The sequence below is a fragment of the Scyliorhinus canicula genome, chromosome 1 (genome assembly GCF_902713615.1).
Source record: "Scyliorhinus canicula chromosome 1, sScyCan1.1, whole genome shotgun sequence".
NCBI lineage: Eukaryota > Metazoa > Chordata > Chondrichthyes > Carcharhiniformes > Scyliorhinidae > Scyliorhinus > Scyliorhinus canicula.
Genome location: NC_052146.1, coordinates 37,568,088 through 37,591,134, shown reverse-complemented (window position 1 = coordinate 37,591,134; position 23,047 = coordinate 37,568,088). Strand labels below are relative to the sequence as shown.

The following is a 23,047-nucleotide window of genomic DNA, read 5'->3' as shown; positions in this document are numbered from 1 at the left end:
TTCCCAATGCTTTGGTACAAGGTGGCACAGTTGTTAGCATTGTTGCCTCACAGCGCCAGGGACCTGGATTCAATTCCGGCCTTGGGTGACTGTGTTTGCACATTCCCCCCGTGTCTGTGTGGGTTTCCTCCGGGTGCTCCGGTTTCCTCCCACAGTCCGAAGATGTGCATGTTAGGTGAATTGGCCATGCTAAATTGCCCTTAGTGTCCAAGGATGTGGGGTTAAGGGGATAGGGAGGGGGAGTGGGCCGAGGTAGGGTGCCGTTTCAGAGGGTCGGTGCGGAATCGATAGGCCAAACGCACTATCGGGATTTAATGGAAGTCTCTTGACGTTGCAAGAAAATAAATTGCCAAAGTACAATGTTTAGTTTTCTGGTTCTCTGTACTTTATTGCTTTCTGCAATGCACATATTTGTTTTTCAATGCTTATTATCTGAATGTGGACTGAAGTCAGGAATGCTGTCCTTTAGGGATCAATGTCCACTCGAGCATGCTGCCCAGTAAGGAATGCAGCCTGTCAGGTTCATCAATGTTGACTGTTAATTAAAGGAGATGAAGGGCCAAATTTAATGGCCAAATATTTTTGCAGCAGGTCATCTCCCTTTGTTAGTGTTGTTCTTGCATGTTTAGATTTATTACTTTTCTTGCTCACTGTTTCTGGGAATGTGAGCTGGTTACATGGTGAGGGAATCAGGGCACCTTGGACCTTGGTGAACCTCAGGAGAAACAGTGGGCTAGATTTTACCAGCAGAAAGGGAGATTTGAGGCCTCATAAAATGGCAGCAGAGAGAATTGGAAGGGAACCTGACGCCTTCCCACCGACATGGGATTATTTCAGGGACAGCAACCTCAGTGGTGTAACTGCCTGTATACTGGCGGTAGGTGGCCAATTCATGCAAGTAAGGGTCACTTCCCGATTGCCAATATTTTACCAGTGTTAGCTGGGGTTGCCGCTGTGTGGGGAGACCACCAGGTAAATCCTGGGGGTTTGGTGGGGTGGGGGTGGCCTTGGTGGGATGGGGTCTCCTTTAGTGCTGCTCCATGGCACATGGAGTTGTCCCCCTGTTGGCAATGGCCACCCTCCCTGTCTAAGGAGGCAGCCCTAGAGGTTTTGCCGCCTCACGATCACTGGAGCCTGTCTGCCTAGGCCTGGCAGGGTAAACAAAAAGAAACAAACTTGGCCTTGAAAGGTGTCTCAACTTGGAAGCGGCCTCCGCTTCTTCCTGCTGGCTGAACAGCGGCTCTCTCAACCAGTGGTGCTGCCATGGTTGCTGGCTGCCAGCACTCTGATTGGGCCAGTAGCTGTAAGAGGGAGGCCAACATGCTCAACTGGATGGCAGTTGCGGTGGTGTCCTCTAAATTGGCAGCCCAGTGTCCCACCAGCCATCAGTCTGGGCTTGGATTTCCTTTTTGGTCCCGGCTACAGGACTAGGTACCCCTGACAAAATGTGGGCCAGTGTATCTCTCCTCAACCAATGAGAGAGTTAAGGATTGGGAAATGAACAGAGGAAGGGCTGAGAAGGAGGATGGTTTGGAGTGGGTGAAATTAATGCCAAATCAGGTGCAGGAAAATAAATAAATAGAGGGGATAAAAGATTGAATAAAGAGACAGGAAAAAAGGAGGCCGAAAGGGAACATGAGGAACTCATTAAAATATTAAACTGGGCGGCACGGTAGCACAGTGGTTAACACTGTTGCTTCACAGCATCAGGGTCCCAGGTTCGATTCCCGGCTTGGGTCACTGTCTGTGCGGAGTCTGCACTTTCTCCCTGTGTCTGTGTGGGTTTCCTCCGGGTGCTCCGGAGTTTCCTCCCACACGTCCCGAAGGACGTGCTGTTAGGTAATTTGGACATTCTGAATTCTCCCTCTGTGTACCCGAACAGGAGCCGGAGTGTGGCGACTGGGGGATTTTCACAGTAACTTCATTGCAGTGTTAATATAAGCCTACTTGTGACAATAAAGATTATAACTTAAAAATGTTAAAAATTGTAAAAATTAAATTAAAATTTGACAATTTTACAAACATCATAAGCCATTCGCAACTTAAGGGGATGAGACTCGACACATACTTTACTGTTCACATTCTGGGCAAGAGAGGTTGATTGGCAATCATTACCAATTATCATGGCGTTTAAATGATAAGTTACACTACTAATTACAAGATTTAACTTTCTGTGGCGAGTTTAATGGGCGATTAATGTACAAAAGTGGCAATTTCCTGCAACTCATGGGATGGTTAAGGACAAGCTGGCAAAACCAGTGGCGGAACTTCACAAATCGGTCAGCAACATCTGAAGATTCACAATTCCCCTTAAAAATGGTCAACCACATTCATTGTTCAGCAAAATCTGACCCAATCTATTTAGTATTTTCAAGTCTTCTAATCATCACATGCCAAGCGCCGCGTCTGAAAGGTGACAGGATCTCATTTCTGTCAGGTGTTTTTCACAACCAGACAATTGGCCATCAATTTAAACATAAAGTAAGTCAAAGCCACTGAATGGCACCCATTCCTCACTTGCGGAATTCAGAGTGTACACCCATCTCCGAATCAATACACTATAAAGGCAAAAACCAGGAAACTTTCAATGTAAATCTGTTTATCCTGTTGGATTTTTCGAATGGACCTTTAGATTGTGAAGCAACAAGAGCCTAACAACGTCTTTTAAAAATGTAATACCCGTTGTTGGAAACTTCCACCAATTTTGCTCTCCAATTCTCAGCTGGACAGATGTGAGCTTCTGAGGCACAAAACTGATCTGTACAGTTCTTATGTGTTTTTTGTAGCCACTTCAAAAACGTAATTGGCTTCCCCAGGGTGTTAAATCTGATACCTAAAATCTGAAATCCGCAGATTCAAGAGGCTAGTCGAGTACCTGGTAAAGCTTCTGTGATAGGGATAAGGCCAGCTGGTATGGTATCATCACCATCAGTGTCGCAGGAGGACTGAATGGAGGTTGCTATGACTGCTAATCCATCACTTTGAACGGCAGGCTGACTTCTTCCTGCTGGTACTAAATCAGAAAGGTGATAGAATTTCATGTTTCCAACTAATACCAGGGTGATGATGTCACAGCTCCTGGCAATAAAGCTCTTCCAGCAATTAGTACAAGTGCGGAAATCTCACCGATGCTGCCCTTGGGTCTTTTAGCAATTTGAAGCAAAAACACTGTTGAATTGGATTGCAGTCTTCATTTTCTTAATGGACGCATAAGCACCAGAATTGGCTTGAAGATGAATTGCAGACTTCCTTTCTGTTTAAAATGTTCTGAATTTGTTCATGTCCAATCTGTTTGATGGAACAGGGGATTATGGGTTGATTAAACAGAGATGTTTAAAATTATGAAAGGATGGGACAGAGTAGATATAATCAGACTGGTCGAAGGGTTTATAATGCAGATTAAATGTTTAATCAGATAAAAGGTATCAGATTGAACACCCTGGGGAAGCCAATTACGTTTTTGAAATGGCTACAAAAAACACATAAGAATTGCACAGATCAGTTTACCTGCTGGTGCCTCAGAAGCTCACATCTATTCAGCTGAGAATTGGGAATTTGCTTATCAGGGAATACAAGGAAGCTACCTGCATCCCATAGTATCCTTCTTATAATGTTAGTGCAAAAGTACATTGCATGCACTGGTCTGACTTCATCTCCTTATTGTCCTGCCCTGGTACAGAACCTTAAAGAATTTTTAAGAATTCTTTTGTCCTAGTTATGTGTCAGATCATTCATCCACATATTGTGGAATGCAAGAATTAAAAACATTTAAAAATGTTTTTAAAAATAAATTTAGAGTTCCCAATTCATTTTTTCCAATTAAGGGGCAATTTAGCGTGGCTAATCCACCTATCCTGCACATCTTTGTGTTGTGGGGCCGAAGCCCACGCAAACACGGGGAGAATGTGCAAACTCCACACAGACAGTGACCCAGAGCCGGGATCAAACCTGGGATCTCGGCGCCGTGAGGCTGCAGGGCTAACCCACTGCGCCACCGTGCTGTCACAAAAACATTAAAAATTGCAAGAACCATAGAACTACATTTTTATGATGATTGCAATGTGACTCATGTTTCAAACGTAAATCGTATTTGCCTTGTTAATTGAAACGCACTGTTATTTCTTCAGCAACAGTAGCACAGTGGTTAGCACTGTTGCCTCAGCGCCAGGGACCCGGGTTCAGCCTTGAGTGACTGTCTGTGTGGAGTTTGCACTTTCTCCCTGTGTCTGGATGGGTTTCCTGCGGGTGCTCCGGTTTCCTCCCACAGTCCAAAGAATTGCAGGTTAGGTGGATTGGCCAATTTTCTGTCACTTATGTGGCATGAATGTTAGCTGCTACCTGTGAGCAAAAACCTGCAGCGGGATTCTCTGGAATTGGCGCGATGGCCCGACACTGGCGTCGCAAATGGTGCGATCCACTCCGGAGTCGGGCCGACCGGAAGTAACGGAATCCTCCGCACTTCCGGGGGCTAGGTGGACGCTGGAGGGGTAAGCCGGTGCCAAAGGGACTGTGTGAGTCCGCGCATGCGCCAAAGGGCCGGCGTGATTCCGCACATAGGCGGAACCGCCGGCATATTCTGCCGCATGCGCAGGGGGTGTCAGTTCCACACCTGCCGTGGCGGAGCCCTAAAGGGGCCGGCGCGGAAGGAAGGAGTGCCCCCATGCCACAGGCCCGCCTGCAGATCGGTGGGCCCCGATCGCGGGCCAGGCCACCGTGCCCCCCCCCCCCGAGGGTTGGATCCACCCGCGTTCCCCCCGAGGGCTGCCCCAGCCGACGTACCAGCCAGGCCCCGCCGTGTGGGACCATGCCTAACCCACGCCGGCGGGACTGGCCAAAAACCGACAGCCGCTCGGCCCATTGAGGCCCGAAGAATTGCCGGGGAGGGGGGGGGGGGGGGGGGGGGGGGGGGCGCTGACAACGAACCCCGACCGGCGTGGTGTGAACTCTGCCCCACTCGAAAACCGGCGCCGGAGAATACAGCAGCCGGCGTCGGGGCGGCAGGGCGGGATTCGCGCCACCCCCCGAGGATTCTCCGACCCGGCGGGGGGTCGGAGCATCCCGCCCCTCCTGCGTGCTGTCCAAATCCTGCTTTACCAAGGCTTGGAGGATGGTGCATGGAGTTATAGATTGTAGATTCATAGAGGAACAACCCTCTCCTGACCTAAAGTTGCAGGAAAGATTATTGGTGAAGCAGCTGAAGATATTTGCATTTGTACAGGTGCCTAAAGGTGTCTAATATAATTAAAGGACACTTCTTGTGGGAGAGTGAAAAATAGACGATTTAGTAGTGCTGAACAAATGCGTGGTTGAAAATAAATATGTTTTGAGGAAATGAGAGAAAAGGAGCAAGGTGAAAAGAGAAATGGTGGATATCTTTGTCATTGAGGGTGCAGGGAGAAGGCACACATGGTCAGAATCAAGGGACAGCGGAAGGCCTGAGCTGGGATCCATTGCTGGAGAGAGCAGCAGAAAAGGGCCGAGCACGGTAGCATGGTGGTTAGCATAAATGCTTCACAGCTCCAGGGTCCCAGGTTCGATTCCTGGCTGGGTCACTGTCTGTGCGGAGTCTGCACGTCCTCCCCGTGTGTGCGTGGGTTTCCTCCGGGTGCTCCGGTTTCCTCCCACAGTCCAAAGATGTGCGGGTTAGGTGGATTGGCCATGCTAAAGTGACCGTAGTGTCCTAATAGTAAGGTTAAGGGGGGGAGTTGTTGGGTTGCGGGTATAGGGTGGATACGTGGGTTTGAGTAGGGTGATCATTGCTCGGCACAACATCGAGGGCCGAAGGGCCTGTTCTGTGCTGTACTGTTCTATGTTCTATGTTCTAGAAGCCCGGATTTATTACACGAGGTCAGTGATTTTGAATGCAAAATAGCCTGGGGCTATGTCCTCACACCAGCGTAAAAACGCTGGCGTTTCGCTCTTGACTTTCCTTCAAAAAGTCAAGAGCGATTCTCCTACCTGCACGGGGCCAGCAGGGCCCCAGGGAGCTGCTCGCAGATCTGGCTGAGGAAACAGCCCCCGCACGTCCAGTCAGGCGTCCGCGCATGCACACGGCGGACTGCGAAGCGACATCAAAAATGTAGGCCTCCCCCGAGATGGAGCGCGCCTGCAGATCCGATCCACCCGATTGCTGCCCCGGCTGCTCGAGAGGCCCCCTCTGCTGCTCGAACCCCCCCGCCCGCCACCAGGGCGGCCTTGGACAATACGTGGTTAGAAACACGATGTCGGGAGGAGGAGCGCCGGCGGAGGAGCCGGAGCGGGAGCCGAGGAGCCGGAGCCGAGGAGCCGGAGCGGAGGAGCCGAGGAGCCGGAGCGGAGGAGCCGAGGAGCCGGGGCGGAGGAGCCGAGGAGCCGGGGCGGAGGAGCCGAGGAGCCGGAGCGGAGGAGCCGAGGAGCCGGAGCGGAGGAGCCGAGGAGCCGGAGCGGGAGCCGAGGAGCCGGAGCCGAGGAGCCGGAGCCGGAGCGGGAGCGGAGGAGCCGGAGCGGAGGAGCCGGAGCGGCGACAGGGGGGCCCAACAGCAGCAGGTCCATCCCCTCTCCCTCCCCCCCCCCCCCCCCCCCCACGCGGGCCAGGAGCGGTGCGGCGGCGGCGGCGGCCCCTCTTCTCTCCCCCCCCCCACGCGACCCAGGAGCGGTGCGGCGGCGGCGGCCCCTCTTCTCTCCCCCCCCCCCCCACGCGGGCCAGGAGCGGTGCGGCGGCGGCGGCCCCTCTTCTCTCCCCCCCCCCCCCCCACGCGGGCCAGGAGCGGTGCGGCGGCGGCGGCCCCTCTTCTCTTCCCCCCCCCCCCCAGCCAGCAGCGGGGACCCCCCCCCCCCCCAGCCAGCCGCGGGGACCCCCCCCCCCCCCCCCAGCCAGCAGCGGGGACCCCCCCCCCCCCAGCCAGCAGCGGGGACACAACCCCCCCCCCCCAGCCAGCAGCGGGGACACAACCCCCCCCCCCCAGCCAGCAGCGGGGACACAACCCCCCCCCCCCCCCCCAGCCAGCAGCGGGGACACAACCCCCCCCCCCCCCAGCCAGCAGCGGGGACACAACCCCCCCCCCCCCAGCCAGCAGCGGGGACCCCCCCCCCCCCCCAACCAGCAGCGACCACCGGCCCACTCGCCCCTCCCCCCCCCCCAACTGCTGTGACCACCACGTGGCAAAGACAAAGGGACTCTCTCTCCTGGTTGAGTGGGGAAAAAAGAAAAAAGAGACTTGTATTTCTGTTCTTCCCAAAAGAAAACTGGTAAAGAGAAAAGGGGTAGGGGAAATAAATTTAAAAAAAAAAAAAAAAATATATATATATATATATATATATATATATATACATATATAGATATATAATAATAAATAAAATAAAAATAGGGTGCGGAAAAGGGGGAAAAAGAAGAACAAGGAGAGAAGAAAAGATGAAGGGGAAGGGGGAGAAAAAAGTGCCAGAAAGGAGCCAAGAGAAAGGGGGCACCGGAAGTAGACTGGGCAAAGGGAAAGCCAGCTCGGGCGAACGAGTCAACACGCGAAGCGGCGGGAAGGATGCTTCGCCGCATCCAGAAGAGCTGGACGGGCGGGCAACCTCTCCCCTGGGGTTAGAGGGGGGCGTGAATTGGAAGGAAGCCTTTGCCGAGGTGGTGAGGGAGCAGCTGCAGGCATTCAAGGCAGAGTTAAAAGCAGACGCAGAGGCCGCAGCACAGGCAGCAGTGACCAGGGCCATGTCAGGGGTGCAGCAGGTTCTGACCAGATTGGAGAAGAAAGTGGATGCCCAAGGGAAGATACTGGAAGCCCAAGGGAAGATACTGGAAGCCCAGGGGGCAACCATTAAAGAGCTGGAGAAGGCAGCGACTGACGCGAGCGACCGGGTCATATCCCTGGAGAGGGGAATGGTGAAACTGAGTGCAACACAGGGGAGCCTGAAGGGCAGGGTAGACGACCAGGAGATCAGCTCGAGAAGGCAAAATATCAAGATAGTGGGCCTGCCAGAGGGGATAGAGGGTAGAAATCCCACAACATTCGTGGCTGCGATGCTGGGCTCCTTAGTGGGGCGGGAAACTTTTCCCACCCCACCGGAAATGGACAGAGCTCATCGGTCACTGCGCCCGAAGCCCAAGGAAGGGGAAAAAACCGAGAGCAGTTATAGCCAGACTGCACCGGTACCGGGATAGGGAGACAATCCTGCGCTGGGCCAAGGAGAATAGAGCCTGCAATTGGGACGGGCACGCCATCCGAATCTACGAGGATTTTGGAGCGGACATAGCTAAGAGACGGGCGGAGTTCAACAGAGCGAAAGCAGCTCTCTATAAGAACAAAGTACGTTTTGGTATGCTGTACCCAGCAAAACTCTGGGTCACATACCAACACAAGGAATATTTCTTTACAGCCCCTGCCGAGGCGAATAGATTCGTCGAGGAGCACGGGCTGGAAAAACGCCATGGGAAGTAGGGACGAGGGGCCCATGGCAAGGAGACACGTCATGCCGACGGGGGGGTGGGGAGGGGCGAGGCAAAGCCAGCCCCCTCCCCCCTGGCAGAAACACCCAGAACGGAAAACAACCCAATGCCCTAGGGCCCGCTCCAGGTGGGAGGCCAGGCCCCGGCACGAGGGAACGGGAGTACTGGAGAGGGGAGAGGGGAAGCGGGACAGCAACCTCCGAGAGGGGAGCCACCGTGCTAGCAGGAAAGCTAGCGAAGGGGGCGCGCAACAGAGCAGGGCCGCAGCGCACCCCCAACAGGGGGGAAGGCGCCAGGCAGGGGAGGGGGGGGATCACCCATCAAAGGTGGGAGAGCAAATGGGGACAGGAATGGGGGAGAGAGGGGCAATGGAGGGGTACACAGGGGTATCCCCGAAAGGGATAGAGCGGGGGGGGGGGGCACCCGGGGGGCGAGAGACCAGGGAGGGGAAACGCAGGGACGAAGGGACAAAAGAGGCCAGTAAGGGAATAGGGCCACAAAGTGCCACAGACAAGGGCTCGAAACAGGGAACTGCTGCAAGCACCCACCCAGTACGGTCTGTGGGTGAAGGGGCCCCCCGGAGTGCAGGGGACTACCCGCGTGGCGGACACAAAGTGGACGGCCATGGCGGGTGTCCCCGGGACAAGGGGGAACCCCGGAGCGCAGGGACCCGACCGCATGGGGAGAGCAGTGATAGTGGACATCCTGGACGGCCCCCTAACATAGGGAAACCCCAGAGGGCAGGGGCGCGTCCACCGGACAAATATGGTTAACCCCACAGGAGCAAGGGGGCAGAAGCCCCCCACCAGAATAGTCACCTGGAACGTAAGGGGACTTAACGGCCCAGTGAAGAGATCTAGAGTCCTCACCCACCTTAGAAACATGAGGGCCGACATAGTCTTCCTCCAAGAGACGCACTTGAGGGAGCAGGACCAACTGCGGGTAAGAAAGGGCTGGGTGGGACAAACCTATCATTCCTGTTATGGGGCAAGGGCCAGGGGGGTGGCGATCCTGATTGGCAAGAGGACAATGTTTAGGGCGACAAAGACGGTTACGGACCCAGGGGGACGGTATGTCATGGTCAGCGGGGCCCTGGATGGGGCGCCGGTAGTTCTAGTTAACGTGTACGCGCCCAACTGGGACGACACGAGCTTCATCCAAAAGACCATGGCAGAAATCCCGGACATAGCGACGCACCGACTAATCATGGGGGGGGACTTCAACTGTGTACAGGACCCAACGACGGACAGATCAAACCCCAGAACGGGGAAAACCTCAAACATGGCAAGGGAACTCAGCCACTATATGGAGCAGATGGGAGCAGTAGACCCCTGGAGATTCGCCCACCCGGGGGAGAAAGAATTCTCTTTCTTCTCCCCAGTACACAACGTGTACACCAGAATTGACTTCTTTGTGGTGGGGAAAACGGTGCTTCCAGAGATAGACAAGGTGGAATACTCCGCAATTGTGATATCAGACCACGCTCCACACTACATGGATGTGCGGCTAGAGACGGGAAGGGCCCAGCGCCCCAAATGGAGGTTGGACGGTGCCTTACTAGCTGACAAGGCCTTCAGCGAAAGGATAGCGCAGGCCATAGCGGAGTACACTGAGATCAACCAAAACGGGGAGGTCTCACCCTCCACGTTCTGGGAAGCGCTTAAGGCCGTACTAAGAGGGGAAATCATAGCCTACAAAGCGCAAAGAGATAGGGAGGAAAGGGTGGCTAGGCAGAAGCTGGTCGACTCCATACTGGAGGTAGACCATAAATACTCCGAGGCCCCGACTGTAGAACTCCTGGCGGAGAGAAAAGAATTACAAAGGAACTTTGACCTGCTCTCCACCAGGAAAGCAGTACACCAACTCCGCCAGGCACGCGGGGCCCTATACGAACACGGAGACAAAGCCAGCCGCCTGTTGGCCCACCAGCTGAGAAAGCAGGCAGCCAGCAGAGAAATTGCGCAAATCCGAGATACCAGAGGCACGTTGGAAACAGAACCAGAGAAGATTAACAAAACCTTCAAGGCCTTCTACCAAGAGCTGTACACCTCAGAGCCCCCAACGGGGAAGGCTGGGATGAACCGGTTTCTTGACGGACTGAACATACCAGTTGTGGGAGAGGGCAGAAAACGGGATCTGGAAGCACCACTAGCACTGGGAGAGATCATGGAGAGCATTAGCTCCATGCAGGCGGGGAAGGCGCCGGGACCGGACGGATTCCCGGCGGACTTCTACAAAAAATTTGCGACAGCGCTGGCCCCGCACATGCGGGAGATGTTCACAGACTCGCTAGCTAGGGGCACGTTGCCACCCACGTTAGCACAGGCCTCAATCTCGCTGATACCTAAGAAAGACAAAGACCCAACGGAATGTGGGTCATACAGACCCATATCTCTGCTGAATGCAGACGCCAAAATACTGGCCAAAATCCTAGCCAAAAGGCTAGAAGACTGTGTACCTGAGGTGGTCACAGAGGACCAGACGGGCTTTGTCAAAGGTAGACAGCTGACCGCGAACATCAGGCGCCTGCTGAACGTGATAATGACCCCCTCCGGGGAGAGAACACAAGAGGTGATCGTCTCCCTGGACGCAGAAAAGGCCTTCGACAGAGTCGAATGGATATACCTCATAGAGGTACTGGAGCGGTTCGGGCTTGGAACAGGGTTCACAGCTTGGGTAAAGCTCCTGTACAACGCTCCCATGGCGAGTGTACAGACCAACAATACCAACTCCCAATACTTCCAGCTGCACAGGGGCACCAGACAAGGATGCCCACTGTCCCCGCTGCTGTTCGCACTAGCAATCGAACCGCTAGCAATCGCGCTCAGGGCAGCAAAAAATTGGAGGGGGATCCGAAGGGGAGGTAGAGAGCACAGAGTCTCACTCTATGCGGATGATCTGCTCCTCTATATCTCGGACCCACAAAGCAGCATGGACGGAATCATCGCGCTCCTGAAAGAGTTTGGAGCCTTCTCGGGCTACAAACTCAACATGAGCAAAAGTGAGATCTTCCCATTACACCCGCAAGGGGGGGGGGGGGCAGCACTAAAGGGGCTGCCGTTCAAACAAGCCCGACATAAATTCCGCTACCTGGGGATCCAAATAGCCCATGACTGGAAAGGGATCCACAAATGGAACCTCACCAGCCTGACGGAGGAAGTTAAAAAGGACCTGCAAAGATGGAACACACTCCCGCTCTCCCTCGCGGGGAGAGTTCAGACGATCAAAATGAACGTACTGCCCAGGTTCCTCTTCCTGTTTAGATCCATTCCGATCTACATCCCCAAGGCCTTTTCAAAGCGCTGGACAAACTCATCATGGCGTTCGTATGGGGGGGTAAAAATGCTAGGATCCCAAAGAAGGTCTTACAAAAAACAAAAACCAGGGGAGGGTTAGCCCTCCCGAATCTACAATTCTACCACTGGGCAGCAACAGCCGAGCGAGTAAGGGGATGGATCCAGGAGCCAGAAGCTGAGTGGGTGCGTGCGGAGGAGGCCTCCTGCATGGGAACCTCCCTCCGGGCCCTCGCCACGGCAGCACTCCCATCCCCACCCAAAAAACACTCCAGCAGCCCAGTGGTGACAGCCACCCTCCAATCCTGGAACCAACTGCGGCAGCAACTTGGCCTGACCAAAATGTCGAACAGGGCTCCCATCTGCAACAACCATAGGTTCAAACCAGCACTGACCGACGCCACCTTCAAAAGGTGGAGGCAGGACGGGGGGACACTGACAGTCAGGGACCTATACACGGACGACAGGATCGCAACACTGGACGAACTGACAGAGAAATTTCAGCTAGCTGGGGGGAACGAGCTACGGTACCTGCAGCTCAAAAACTTCCTACGAAAGGAGACAAGGACGTACCCACAACCGCCACGACAGACACTACTGGAAGACCTACTGGACGCAAGTATCCTAGAGAAAGGGAACTGTAGTGACATGTATGACCGACTGGTAGATAGGGACGACACCGTACTGGACGCAACAAGGAGGAAATGGGAGGACGACCTGGGGATGGAGATCGGGTGGGGACTCTGGAGCGAAGCACTGCATAGGGTCAACTCCACCTCCACGTGCGCAAGGCTCAGCCTGACGCAACTAAAAGTGGTACATAGAGCCCACTTAACAAGAACCCGTATGAGTAGGTTCTTCCCGGAGGTGGAAGACAGATGTGAACGGTGCCAAAGAGGCCCGGCCAACCACGCCCACATGTTCTGGTCCTGCCCCAGACTCGTGGAGTACTGGACAGCCTTCTTCGAGGTAATGTCCAAAGTGGTGGCAGTGAGGGTGGAGCCATGCCCGATAGTGGCGGTCTTCGGGGTTTCAGAACAGCCAGATCTATTCCTGGGGAGGAGGGCGGATGCCCTTGCCTTTGCCTCCCTGATCGCCCGCCGTAGAATCCTGTTTGGCTGGCGGTCAGCAGCACCGCCCAGAGCTGCGGACTGGCTGTCCGACCTCTCGGAATCTCTCCAAATGGAGAAAATCAAATTTGCCATCCGAGGGTCGGACGACGGCTTCCACAGAACGTGGGAGCCATTCATGCAACTGTTCCGGGACCTATTTGTGGCCAATGTACAAGAGGAAGAATAGTCGGGGGAAGGTAGCGGGAGGGGGGGGGGGGCTACAGGTTCGTTACGGGGGTTCGATGGCTAGCTAAGGCCCAAAACCAAGCTAAATAAACATGTTGAGGGGGGGAGGGGGGGGTGGCGCAGTTACTACTACGAAGATGCTTACCTGTAAATATGTATGTTAATTTTTGCGTGTTTGTTTTTGTTTGTTTTTTTTTCTCTCTCCTAACAATTTGTAATTTGTTCAATATAAAATACGAAAACTGAATAAAAACATTTATAAAAAAAAAAAAAAGAAACACGATGTCGGGAACTCGCCCTGTTGTGCCCGGAGAATCGCTGCGGGGCCTCTGTCAATGGCCCTCAGCCATGTAATCCGTGCGTGGGAGCGGCGCCGGCCACGATCCCCGCGTCAAAATGAATTCTAGGCCCCCGCGCCAAACACGATTTCAGCACGGGGCAGCGGAGAATCCAGCCCAAGATTCTGATGTCGCTTATGGCTGGACAGAATGTAAGAGAAGTTTTGAAATCTGTGTAGGATGGGGGCGAGGTGGCCTGCGGGGAGAATTTGAATGCCCAGGTAAGGAAAAGATGCGCAAGGGTTTCAGCAGTGGGAAGTGGGAGCCAACGGCAGAAGCGAGCAATGTTGCGGAGGCTGTCTTAGTGATGGATTGGATTGGGGAAGGATTGAATGAGAAGCCAGGGAAAAGGATAGAGTTTGGGTAAACAACAGGGGCTTCAATTTTCCCACTGTTCAATTGGAGAAGAGACTGACTCCTTCACAGCTTGGGATCAGTACAGGCAGGATTTTGATGTGAACAGAACGGTTAACCATATGTTCTATATTACCTTCCATAATCTTGATCATGCACCATTTAAAAAAAAAAATCCTTCATTCAGTGAAGCCAGTATTTGACATTCTAAACGCTTCTCAGTTAAGGGGTTTGAATAATACAATCTGCTGTGTCCACGATCTTCCATTTTCAAAATTCATCCAATTCTCTCAATTTCCTGAATTCCCCACGTTATTACCCATCTGATCTGATGGTTCCTGTTGGGGTTCCATCATCCTTCGGTGTCATTTTATTCATTTTGTTAACTATGCTGCTAATTCACTTTTCCAGACAGCCTTACAAATCCTGTAAAATTATTCTGCATGTGCATTACTTTGTTTCACCGTCTCCATGGTGACGCTGACTGTGTCTTCCCCACTTTTTAAGATTCTTCCTTGGGTAGATTTTGGCAAGCCTTCTACACCTTCATTTTTGTAATACTTTTGCGTTCAACATACCTTAAAATATCTGTCTTTCTAAACATTTTGTGCTCTGACATTATGGTTGAACTTGTCTGTGCTAAAAATGGGCTTGGTTTCCTCCCTGTTGATGCCATTCACTTATTGGTTTAGGCTATTGCAGTAATTCAATTGCATTAGGCAGATTTGTCAATCCTTTCACTTTTCTATAAATGTGCATCTGCATTTTAGACATTTAAATGAGTCAGTGTGGTTTTCTTTCTGCACGTAACTCTTGTGTCTCACTGACTGATATTCTCTGAGCCTTTATTAATCAGAGTAACTACTGCACATGTAAAACCACTCGGCACTCAGGCATACATTTAATTTTCAGATCAGGATGAATTTTTAAATATTCTTTCACAGGGTGGGGATGTTGCTGGCAGCATTTGTTGTCCATCCCTAATTACCTTTGAACCAAGTGGCCTATTAATGGCCACCTAAGGGCCCTTTCCCACCAATTTTGAAGCTGGCGGGCGTTGGATCAGGGAGCTGAATGGAAAAAGCACATTTGCCCAACCTCGAAAGGGAAATGGTGGTGGTGGGGGATGGGGCATGCCCTTCAGATTTGAGGCACCCTCCCCTTAGGGTCTTGGGAGTTCTGGCCCTCACCGCCCCACCCTGATCTCCTCCCCGACACCAAGATTGCTCCCCTTCCGACCCACCCAGGGCATCCCTGACCCTTGCTCCCCTGGGACCTGCCTGTTGCCAATCAATGCTCAATTTAGCGTTAAATGGTGGCAGGCCTGTTTGAGTTGGCGGTAACGCATTTCCCACCGACTCCGAGGATGGTCGCCATTACTGAGACTAGCCTTCAATTCCAGATTTATTATTTAATTTTAAATTGCACCAGCTGCCATGGTGAAATCTGAACCCGTGTCCCCAGAACATTAGCCTCGGCCTCTGGGTTATTAGACCAGTAGCATTATCAATATGTCGCCTCAGCCATAGATCAATTAAAATGATCTTGCGCCTTTAAATTCAGACAAAGATGCAAGACATATTGGATGACCCTGTTCATGTTGGTTTCGGCAGGACTGAGGCCACTTCTTGATTAGCAACGAACCCTGCCTTTCTATTTCTATGATTAGCGATGTAACTGGTATGAAGGAGTCATATACTGGTCTCATTTCAATGAATTGCCCATTTTAGGGGTTTTCAGACTTTTTGGCCAAAAGTCTCTTGCCGTTGGGATTCTCTTTTCCTGCTGGCCGTGCACCCGGCCTGCGGGTTTTCCCTGCGGCCTGGGGAGGCTTCAATGCGAAATTCCATTGACAAGTGGCAGGAAGATAGAATCTCGCCAATAACGAACGGCGCACCACCTAGAAACATGTGGCTGGGGGACCGGAGAATCCAGCCCATGGTGTTGTTTGATTACATTGAACCAAATTGAATTGTTGCTCCTGCGATATGTGTACAAATGATCCATTCTCCTGTATACCTATTGCCTTCTAACACAGAAGAAGCCTTATATTTCGATACGTGGTTCTGTTCTACAATAAATAGCTACTGTTCAGATCATATGCCTCTGAAACTCTTCTTTAGGCAACCACAACAAAATCAACTTCACGTACAGCGACTGATCCATAAAGCATCATCCATTTTGTGCACTGAATAATTCTGCAAAGCGCAATGATGTAAAGGTCTAGTTAAACTATTTTTGGTGTCAGTAGATGGAGAAACCTTGGCATGAAACCCAGAAGAATTGCCTATTGACGTTCAAGCAATGCCTTGCGCTCTTTGGCTCCCTGCGGGACAGACAGAGACGGTTTTGCTTCAATGTCTTATCCAAAGGAAGGAGCCTTCCCTCGGTCACACACTAAAGTGCACGCCAAATGTCCTTTAGGGAAGGAAATCTGCCATCCTTACCTGGTCTGGCCTACATGTGACTCCAAACCTACAGGAATGTGGATGACTCTGAAGGGCAATTAGGGATGGGCAATAAATGCTGGCACAGTCTGCTACGCCCATGTCCCATGAACAAATTTTAAAAAACAATTTGGGCTGGGATTTTCCGTCCCTTGGAATCTTCTCAGGCAGGAATTTCTTGGGCAGGATGGAAAAGTTGACAGACCAGCCAAAAGTCCATTGACTTCGGGATGGGAATTTCTGGTCATAGGAATGGAAAATTCCATATGTTTCTATCCTGGGTCTGGAATTAAGCCCACAGTTCCCTGACTCAGAGAAGAGAAGTCTACATATTGAATCAGCTGATACAAAAGCCTAAAATAGGATGAATTGCTATAGATTGTAATCCACTGTTTGCAATGTCCTGATGATTGTTGCTTTAACGTTTAGAACCGCTACAGTATGGAGGAACCTAAATCCATTCTGGGGTGAAGAATATACTCTTCATCTACCCATGGGCTTTCACAACCTCTCGTTTTATGTAATGGACGAAGACACTATTGGGTAAGTGAGTTCAAATGTTATTCGTGTTGGTATCTAGACTATTTGAGACACATTTTATTCAAAAAATGTTTTGAAAAGATTACAACAAATGTTACTGGTCGTTTTGTGTTCCTAGCAAAAGCCTAGAAATTGCGGTTGATGTGTTATTTGGGTTTGAACTCAAGGTGAATGAAAGTTTTAAGGGAAACGGATTTGTGCATGTCCACTCACAGCTTTGTTCTGCTCAGTGGGCGACACGCAGGCAATTTCTCCTGAAAGGGCACTGGAAAAATAGAAGGCAGAATTCTTCTGAATTGGGCATTATGGAATAGTGCGGAGGGCCAATTACAGAGGCCGATGGCTGAATTCTCCCAGTCCCACAGGTTTGGAGCTGAAGGCCGGGACGGGAGCAATGTCTGAAAGCTTTGGTTCAACCTGATCCTGCCTCCAAGTGCTTTTTCTGCAGGTGTGGTCAACTTGGCAGTGGTGGGTAGCCAATTGTTCCAATTAAGAGCTCGTTTGGAGGGTGAGGAGACCGCTGGAGACTTCCCACTGATGGGCAGGCTCCCTCTGAGTCGATAGGCTGGAGACAGCTCGGAGGTGGCCTCCTAGTGCCAGGCAGCAGAGTATAAGGCCCACATTTACTTTCTGATTAATTCTCAATGACAACTTTGATCTGTTCAATGTATAATATATTGCGAATATGCAAACAGTATTTTTGAGCTTCTTCAGTACCTAGCATGTTTTCGACAGCACTTCCACACTGATTGCCTGCAGAGACGTTCCTCCATGTTGACCTCAGCAGCACTCATCTCTGGTGGGATTGTCAGCCAGACATCCCTGCAGGCCTCCCGTTGGGCTACCTGCTTTCCCAGTCCACCTTACTGGTTCAACTTCATTGGATTAGGTTCCAGGAGTTGGCTTCTTCGTTTGTCGCGTTTGGGAAGATTACAGCCGATGCCCTACAATCTCATCAGTAAGGTTCCTGCACAGGCAGTTGGGAGAGAGCACATCCTGAGTGTGTCACAGACAGAGTGAATGTGTGTATTTGGGGAATTTGGAGCACAGTGGGAATTCGGTGGAGAGGGGAGGCGGTGCTTTTTTTGCTTTCTTACTTTTTAATCTTCAGAGTGGCCTTGCTCTGCTGCAGGAGTAGGGGCTAAAGGTGAGAGAGCTGATTGGTAAATAGTGGGTAAGTTGTTTTTCTCGAATGTAAAGATATATTATGGAAAGGTAAGAGTTCTAACATTTTATAAAAAGATAACTTAAATAATTTTCTAATTGGCATAAATTTAACATAGGAGCCTTTTTACAAAGAGTATGGGTGGGGAGCTCAGTCCTATGTTTTGCACAGCCTGCAGTATGAGGGAATTCCAAGATGCTCCTTGCAATCTGGAAGACCACATTCGCAGGAAGTGCCACCGGTTTGACCAGCATGAGTGCCGGGTTTCAGAGCTCAATCGCAGCTGGAGGAAAACGGTGCATCTGTGAAGCAGAGAGGTTCGTGGATAGCACTTTTTTAGATGTTATGAACCCACAGCTTAAGGAAGTACAGTCAGTGAGGGAATGGGTGACCACCAGTCAGAAAAAGTGAGGCAGGCAGGTAGCACAGTGTGGTGATAACCACTGTAGATATGCATACCTGCAGTAAGGGGATGTATGGCTGTACCTGTAATACAGGTTCCTCCGGCAAGCCCCTGCCGGCTAGCTCCACCCACAGGGAGCTTGTGTATAAATATGCGTGTGAGTCACTCAGACCCTAGTCTACATTTGCAGCCGGAGGAATAGCATCACACAGCGATAAAGTCCCGATTGTACTTGTCTCTCGTCTTTGAGTACAATTGTTAGCGCCACACACAGGAAAGGCACAGAGTGCATTTCACTCAAGAACTTTTTTCTGTGTTGGAAAGCAGTGAGATCGATGGTTCCTCTGGGGAGTGCAGCCAGAGACAAGTTCAGGACACTGTGGGTGGCTCAGTTGCACAAGGTGGGGAGGAGTAAAAGCGGAGGAGCAATAGTGGTAGGAGACTCAATAGTGAGGAGCGCAGATAGACGTTTTTGTGGTTGAAGATGTAACTCCAGGATGGTGTGCTACCTCCATGGTGCCAGGGTCAAGAATGTCATGGAAAGGCTGCAGGGCATTCTGAAGGGGGAAGGTGAACAGTCAACGTTCGTGGTTCACATTGGTAGCAAGGACATAGGTAAAAAGATGGATGAGGCCTTGCAGCGAGAATTTAGGAAATCAGGTAGGAGATTGAAAAGCAGGATTTCAAAGGTTTTAATCTCTGAATTATTCCCAGTACCACAGGCTAGTGAGTAGAGGAATAGGAGGATAGAGCAGATCAATGTGTGGCCGAAGAGATGGCGCGGGCAGGAAGGCTATAGTTTCCTCAAGAGTTCCTGGGGAAGGTGGAACCTGTACAAGTTGGACGGGTTGTACTTGAATCGGAATGGGACCAACATCCTGGCGGGAAAGTTTGCTAGTGCAATTGGGGATGGGAGTTTAAACTAATTTAGCACGGCGATGGGTCATAGTGTGGAGCCCAGTGGTGGTGTCGGCCCTCAGGATGTGGGGGCAGTGGCAGAAACATCTGGGACTGGAGGGTGCCTCAGTGTGGGCACCGATCTGAGACAACCGTAGATTTGCTCCGGTGGGGCTAGACGCTAGGTTTCAGCGGTGGTGGCAGGCAGGGATTGTGCGCTTTGCCGATGTGTTTATAGGGGGAAAATTTGCAGAGTTGGAGGACTTGGAGAAAGTGTATGAGTTGCCCAGGGGAAATGGCTTTAGGTCCCTGCAGGTTTGGGATTTTGTAAGGAGGGAGGTGCTGTCCTTTCCTGCGCTGCCACCCCTGGGGTTGCAGGATGAGGTGAAATAGGGGAGGGGAAGGTATCGGATGTTTCTAAGGAGTTGATGGAGTATGGGGGTGCCCTGGCGGGGACATTCAGAGCAAATGGGAGGAGGAGCTGGGAGGGGAGGTGGGGACTGGGATGTGGGCGGAGGCCTTTTGGAGGGTGGACAGATCCTCGTCATATGCGATGTTAAGTCTCATCCAGTTCAGAGTGGTACAGAGGGCTGATATGATGGTGGCGAAGGCGAGTAGGTTTTTGCAGGGGTAGAGGATAAGTGGCGATGTGCGGGGAGGTCCGTGAATCACGTCCACATTTTCTGGGCATGTCCAAGACGAAGGGGGTTCTGGCAAGGGTTCTCAGACATGATGACCAAGGTTCTGGGGGTGGAGGTGGTTCCGAATCCGGAGGTGGCGATATTAAGGGTGTCGGAAAGACCCAGGAGTCCAAGTGGTGAGAGAGGCCGATGTTTTGGGCCTTTGCTTCCCTGATAGCCCAGGGACGGATTTTGCTCGGGTGGCAGGGCTCAGAGCTGCTGAAAGCTGGGATGTGGGTGAGCAACCTGACGGAATTCCTGAGGTTGGAGAAGGTGAAGATTTGCCCTGAGGGGGTTGGCAGGTGGGTTCACCCAGAGGAGCAAATCGTTTTTTGATTTCTTTAAGGAGCTTTGAGAGGTCAGAAAGGGGTTAAAATGGGAACATGGGATGTGAGGAGGGGTTGACAACAGGGAAGCGGGGGGTGTTGGTGGTTGGGTTAGGGTGTTAGGGTTGAACTGAGTGGCTTGCTCGGCCATTTCAGAAGGCAGGTAAGAGTAAACCACATTTGTGTGGGTCTGGACCGGGGGATAAGAATGGCAGATTTCTTTCCAGAAAGGACATTAGTGAATCAGATGGGCTATAATCTAAAGTGGAAAGAACATTTGAAACTTCTCACGGCGAGTTGAAGGCTTTAGCCTCATCTGTAGTCCTTTTGCTAAGGTATTGCTTCAATTGTCTGTCTCAGTTGCAGTGTTGGGCTGCCTTCATTTTAAATGCCCAATCCACTGGCTTAATTGGCCTAAAGCAGAAGTTGAATGAAGTAGTGTCCACGTTCATGGGCGACACGGTAGCACAGTGGTTGGCACTGCTGCTTCACAGCGCCAGGGACCTGGGTTCAGTTCCCGACTTGGGTCACTGTCTGTGTGGAGCCTGCACATTCTCCCCGTGTCTGCGTGGGTTTCCTCCGGGTGCTCCGGCTTCCTCCCACAAGTCCCGAAAGGCGCGCTTGTTAGGTGAATTGGACATTCTGAATTCTCCCTCAATGTACCCGAACAGGCGCCAGAATGTGGCGACTAGGGGATTTTCACAGTCACTTCATTATAGTGTTAATGTAAACCTACTTGTGACAGTGATAAAGATTATTATTATTATTATTCTGAAGCCTCCAGTTGGCAATTTTGTGCATGTGTGGGAGGCGAGTGCCATTCTGCACTCTGGGAATTGCCAGCCACTGGCATAAAGCTTAATACTGGCAACCATTTCTAGGCGAAGTTCTGCATGAAGTGGATCATTGTGATAAGTTAGTGCACTTGGGGAACCGTAATGATAATGTTTCAGTGCATGTGTGCATAATGCCATCAGTATGTGCTTAGAGTAATCGGGCTGGATGTTATGGAGAAGTGTAGGTAGGGGTGGGTGGTGGGGGGAGGGGGCGATGGGTCAGGATTGTGGACACTGCTCAACCACACCGGAATGGAAGTTGGCTCCAAAAGTACAAATCGTTAAAAAAAATCTGCCTTGCAGCAATAACTTGATGGGGACGGGCTAAACAGATCGAGGGTCGGACTTCCACCCCTCACTGGGTAGGAACAAAGTTGTGTCGACATCTTGGAAGGATTGTCACCGATGCAAACAGGGTACCCCGATTGATGTGACCCCCCCCTTCCTTCCCACCTTTTCAAAGAATTCATTTCAAAAATGGCTTATACATTCAGTCCCGCCTGGGACACTATCAGACTAACGATCTTCTGAGAGAAAAAATATCTCATCACCTCCATCTTAAAAGGGAGATCGCTTATTAAACTGTTCCCCCCCCCACCCCCCCCCACCATTCTAGTCTTCCACACAGGAGGAAACAACTTCCTGGTGTCCACACTATCAAGTCCCCTCAGGATGTTTTCTGTTTCAATAAGATCACCCCTCATTTTTCTCAATGCCAGTGGGTTTGGACACAAACTGTTCAACGTTTCTTCAGAAGGTGACACGGCATGTTTCTCAGTGGCGGGAAGCGGCCCGTCATTGGGATTTCCTATTGAATCCACCCCATGCCACCGGGAAACAGGTAGCCGGTGTGCGTCGTCGACAAGATTGGGCGACCCCACCAGAGTGAACAGCCTGAAGATCTTTCCCAAGGAGTTGAAGACTAATTTAAGGCACAGAAGGAGGCCATTTGTACCATCTAGTCTGTTCTGGCTCTTTGTGGAGCTATCCAGTGTGTAATGTTATCCAGAAGGAAATGTCTCTTAAATAGCAAAAGTGCATTGTCAGTTGTTGGAGAAGAATTGTAGTTTGTATGCGTGAAAAACTATCGGGTTTGGCATTCATTTGATAATGAAAGGCGCGTTTAAGATAAAAGTAAGTTCGATCAACTCTGGATCCTTGCAGAATAAAATTTATTCAACGGTTGTTTGAATAAAGTAAGAATTTATGCAAATGTAATTTTTTTCCTGCAATTAGTGGAAACACATCAGATATTTATATTTTCAAAGGAACGGAATCTGGCTATTTAGTCTTAGGTATGGTTTGTTTCAGGCAAATTGTATAGGTTAAATAATAATTATCTGAAGGTTATGCATTAAAATCCAGTGCAAATAAATACTGAGTGTAGTTAATTTATTCTAATAAGTGTTAATTCCAAATATTGACACCAGTGTCAGCCATTTCCATTGTTACAAGCTTGTCCTAAACAGTGCTTATTCAGTTGTTTCTACACACATCTAACCTTTCCTTGGAATTGCTATTTTTGGCTGCAAACCCTACTATTACGTTGTTCTGTCAGGAAATGTGATCGGTTGAATAGTGGAGATAAGCTCTTCTTTCAGTTAAACGTGCTATTATCATCTTCCGTGTACAAGCAGAACGGAGAAAGTAGACAGGGTGGGTATTTTTGCAGACCCTTCCCCAATACGGCCTTTTGGAATCTTTGCCAGTGGCTCCTCCCCACGTTGCCAAAATGTGGGGATGCCGGCGTTGGACTGGGGTGAGCACAGTAAGAAGTCTTACAACACCAGGTTAAAGTCCAACAGGTTTGTTTCAAACACGAGCTTTCGGAGCATTGCTCTTTCCTCAGGTGATTCACCTGGACTTTAACCTGGTGTTGTAAGACTTCTTAATGTTGCCAAAACGTTAGGAGTAAGATAAGATTCTAAGAATTAGGTGCAGGCTCGGCCATTCAACCCATCGAGCCTGCTCTGCCATTTAATAATGTTGTGGCTGACCTGATTTTAGCCTTCACGCCCATTTCCTTCCTGACTCCCATAACCCTT

General features: G+C 51.0%; 1 protein-coding gene across 1 annotated transcript in view; it reads left to right on the top strand.

Moving 5' to 3' along the window:
* The window catches only part of LOC119978355 (rasGAP-activating-like protein 1), a 398,828-nt gene that overhangs the window by 7,934 nt on the left and 367,847 nt on the right, over nt 1-23,047 (top strand). The window contains exon 3 of the mRNA XM_038819933.1: nt 16,585-16,698. Within this exon, the coding sequence (XP_038675861.1) occupies nt 16,585-16,698 (114 nt within the window). The remainder of the gene's footprint in view (nt 1-16,584; nt 16,699-23,047) is intronic.